This window comes from Macaca nemestrina, chromosome 8 (genome assembly GCF_043159975.1).
Source record: "Macaca nemestrina isolate mMacNem1 chromosome 8, mMacNem.hap1, whole genome shotgun sequence".
NCBI lineage: Eukaryota > Metazoa > Chordata > Mammalia > Primates > Cercopithecidae > Macaca > Macaca nemestrina.
The window spans coordinates 65,174,204-65,178,430 of NC_092132.1; the positions used below are offsets into that span (position 1 = coordinate 65,174,204).

The 4,227-nt window shown below is 43.6% G+C and overlaps 1 protein-coding gene across 1 annotated transcript; it reads left to right on the forward strand.

Annotated features, from left to right (window-relative positions):
- Positions 1-616: 616 nt before the first annotated feature.
- LOC105483534 (large ribosomal subunit protein uL13-like) lies at positions 617-1,321 on the forward strand. The gene has a single exon (XM_024793332.2). It carries the CDS (start codon positions 709-711, stop codon positions 1,252-1,254), a length of 546 nt encoding a protein of 181 aa, XP_024649100.2. The 5' UTR covers positions 617-708; the 3' UTR covers positions 1,255-1,321.
- The last annotated feature ends 2,906 nt before the right edge of the window (positions 1,322-4,227 follow it).

A 4,227-nucleotide genomic window follows, 5' to 3' on the forward strand; every position in this document is an offset into this window, starting at 1 on the left:
TGGAGGCATGCCTATAATCCCAGCTACTCAGGAGGCTAAAGAAGGAGGTTCACTTGAGTCCAGGACTTCAAGACCAGCCTGAACAACATGTGTGTGTATTATTTTATTATTTATTTATTTTTGAGACGGAGTTTCATTCTTGTTGCCCAGGATGGAGTGCAACGGCACGATCTCGGCTCACCGCAATCTCCGCCTTCCGGATTCAAGCCCTTCTCCTCCCTCAGCCTCCTAAGTAGCTGGGATTACAGGCATGTGCCACCATAACCGACTCATTTTTTTTTCTTTTTTTTTTTTTACAGGCGCCTGCCACCATGCCCGGCTAGTGTTTGTATTTTTAGTAGAGATGGGGTTTCACCATGTTGGACAGGCTGGTCTCAAACTCCTGACCTCAGGCGATCCTCCCGCCTCAGCTTCCCAAAGTGCTGGGATTACAGCCGTGAGCCACCGCACCCGGCCTAATTTTGTATTGTTAGTAGAGAAGGGATTTCACCGTGTCAACCAGACTGGTCTCGAAATCCTGACCTCAGGTAATCCACCTACCTCGGCCTCCCAAAGTGCTGGGATTACAGGCATGAGCCACCGGGCCGGGCCCTTAATACTATTTTTAAGTGACAACACATGTCATAGAAGTATTAACTATTGTTACTAGTACCAGTGCCTGTGCCTGTGACACTTTCCTTATCTGCTAATGATTAGAAAAATAAAAAGATGTGCTTTCCCAGGCGGTTGCCGAAGATGGCGGAGGTGCAGGTCCTAGTCCTCGATGGTCGAGGCCATCTCCTGGGCCTCCTGGTAGCCATCGTGGCTAAGGAGGTAATGCTGGGCTGGAAGGTGGTGGTCGTACGCTGCGAGGGCATCAACATTTCTGTCAATGTCTACAGAAACAAGTTGAAGTACTTGGCTTTCCTCCGCAAGCGGATGAACACCAACCCCTCACGAGGCCCCTACCACCTCCGGGCCCCAAGCTGCATCTTCTGGCGGACCGTGCGAGGCATGCGGCCCCACAAGGCCAGGGAGGCCAGGCCTCTCTGGACCGCCTCCAGGTGTTTGACCATGTCGGACCGCCTCGAGGTGTTTGACAGCATCCCACCACCCTACGACAAGAAAAAGTGGATGATGGTTCTTGCTGCTGTCAAGGTCGTGCGTCTGAAGCCTACAAGAAAGTTTCCCTATCTGGGGCGCCTGGTACATGAGGTTGGCTGGAAGTACCAGGCAGTGACAGCTACCTTGGAGAAGAGGAAGGAAAAGGCCTAGATCCACTACCGGAAGAAGAAACAAGGCATGAGGCTACGGAAACAGGCCGAGAAGAACATGGAGAAGAAAACTGACAAATACGCAGAAGTCCACAAGACCCATGGACTCCTGGTCTGAGCCCAATAAAGAATGTTAAATTCCAAAAAAAAAAAAAAAAAGAAAGAAAGAAAGAAAGAAAAAGATATGGCTGGGCTCAAAGCCTCCAACCCCTGGGCTCAAGTGATCTACCCAGCCTCTGAAAGTATTGGGATTACAGGTGTGAGCCACCATGCCCAGCCATTATAAAACTTTTAAACCTAGTTTTTAAAATGTTTTAATTTTTAAGTTTTTTTGAGATTAGGTTTAAAAGTTTTATAAGTGGTGTGATCACAGCTTACGGCAGCCTCGACCTCCTGGGCTCAAGAGATCCTCTAACTTAAGCCTCCTGAGTCGCTGGGACCACAGGCAGGCACCACCACACACAGCTACTTTTTACATTTTTTTGTGGAGATGGGTTTTACTAAGTCTCCAGGCTGGTCTCGAACTCATGGACTCAAGCAATCCTCCTGCGTTGGCTCCCCAAAGTGTTGAGATTACAGGCATGAGCCACCATGCCCAGCCTAAAATTCGTTTTAACTAATAAAAAGGTTTTAGTGGGGAAAAAGTCAGTAATATAACTGAGCATGGTGGTGTGCATCCCTGTGGTCTCAACTACTTGAAGGCTGAGGTGGACCAGGAGATCAAAGCTGCACCACTGTAGAGCCTGGGCAATAGAAAAAGACTCCATGTCAAAAAAAAAAAAAAAAAAAAAAGTCAGTGAGATACCACTATATATCAACAAGAATGGATATAAATTAAAAAGACTGACAATACCAAGTGTTGACAAAGATGTGGAGCCACTAGAACTCTTATTCATTGCTAGTGGGAATGCAAAAGGGGACAGCCACTTGTACGACAGTTGGAGTACCTTATAGTTAAACATACATTTAGCATATGGCCCAGTAATCCTTCTCCTAGATAATTATCCAAGTGAAATGAAAATATATGTCCACATAAACGTTCATACAGTAATATTCATAATAGTTAAAAACTAGAAACAATCCACATGTTCATTAAGAGAAGGGTATAGAAACAAACTGTGCTCTATTTACAAAACGAAATACTATGCAGCAATAAAAAGAAGTAAACTCTGACACATGCAACAACACAAAGGAATCTCAAAAAACATCATGCTGAGTGAAAGAAGCATAACACCAAAAAGCCCATGCCATGTGATTCTATTTTTGTGAAGTTCTAGAACTTGACAAACTGATGGTGGAAATATTTGAAATACTTTTTGCTTCTGCAGTGATGGGAAGGAGAAAAAAAAGTCCAGGAGATTGAGGTAAAAAATTCCATGAAGATAGTTGGGCATAATGGCAAGTACCTGTAATCCTAGCACTTTGAGAGGCTGAGGTGGATGAATCACTAGAGCCCAGGAGTTCCAGACCAGCCTGGGTAACATAGGCAGACCCAATCTCTATAACAATTAAAATTTAAAAATCAACCTTGTGTGGTGGTGCATGCCTGAGGTGGGAGGATCCCTTGAGTCCAGGAGTTTGAGGCTGCAGTGAGCCATGATCGTGCCACTGCACTCCAGCCTGGGTGACAGAGCAAGACCCTGTCTCAAAAAAAAAAAAAACAAAAAGAAGAATAAAAATGAACAAAAAATTATACAAATATTTTATAGGCTTATTTAAGGGAAGAAGAAAATGTTTTCAAAAGAGAAAAAAAATTCTATGAAGAAGTAAACTGTTCCCCACTTCTCTTACCTAGTTCTCAAATAGCTTTGTTTGTTATTCAGTTTCTTCAAGTAGCTCTTGTTCCCATCTCAGCAAATTTTACCTAATTTACTGGCATTTTGATCTCAGAGAGTTGACAGTTTGACAAATGAGCTGAAGAATCCATCAGAGAAACACAGTGTGGAATAATATATCTTGCTAGCCTTCCAGATGTGTCCTAGGGGACAGAAATCAACTGGTTGCTTTTAGAGAAGAGTACTAATAAACTAGATTTATAACTAATAACACGGACCAATCTCAAGATCTCAAAAGTTAAAATACAACACATAGGTCATGCGTGGTGGCTCAAGCCTGTAATCCCAGCACTTGGGGAGCTAGATTCCGTCAAAAAAAAAAAAAAAGTCAGGCTTCAAGACCAGCATCAGTTTCCAACCAAATCTACTACCAGGGTCAGCATTCACTGATACGATTTCAGATTAGATTAGGGTTCATAATGAAATATGTGACTTGGATAGTCCCCTAAACTTCTCTTAATTTTTTTTCCCCAGGACACATACCACATTTCAATACACCATGTAATTGACTTATTTAATGTGCCTATTGTCTGTCTCCCTGCTCCAGAATTCAGCTCCAGAAGAGCAGAGATCTGGGTCACTGTGTTCACTGATGCGCACTAAGGGCCCAAAAATGATGCCTGTCGACATAGATGGTGTTCAATAACTAGTTGTTGAATAAATCAGTGAACTTCTGCCATCGAATAATTCCTATCTGCCAAATAATAATCCTATAAGATAAGAAGAGCTACCAGGGTTTACTGCATGCCAGTCCCTGGGCTGAGCACTACATACATTATCTTATTTAAGCTTGCAATTTGGGAGACTGAGGTGGGTGGATTACTTGAGGTCAGGAGTTTGAGACCAGCCTGGTCAACATGGTGGAAGCCTGTCTATCCTAGAAAAAAAAAAAAAAAATTAGCCAGGTATGGTGGCAGGCGCCTGTAATCCCAGCTGTTTGGGAGGCTGAGGCAGGAGAATTGCTTGAACATGGAAGGCGGAGGTTGCAGTGAGCCAGGATTGCACCACTGCACTCCAGCCCTGGGCAACAAAGTGAGACTCAAACAATAAAAATAATTAAAAAAACAGAAATAAAAAATAAACTTTCAACAGCCCCATAACCTAGCTATCAGACCCACTTTGCAAACAGGAGGCTTAGA

Bases quoted from the DNA above. Each gene is read 5' to 3' on its own strand.
- LOC105483534 (XM_024793332.2), top strand. From the start codon at position 709: ATGTGCTTTCCCAGGCGGTTGCCGAAGATGGCGGAGGTGCAGGTCCTA.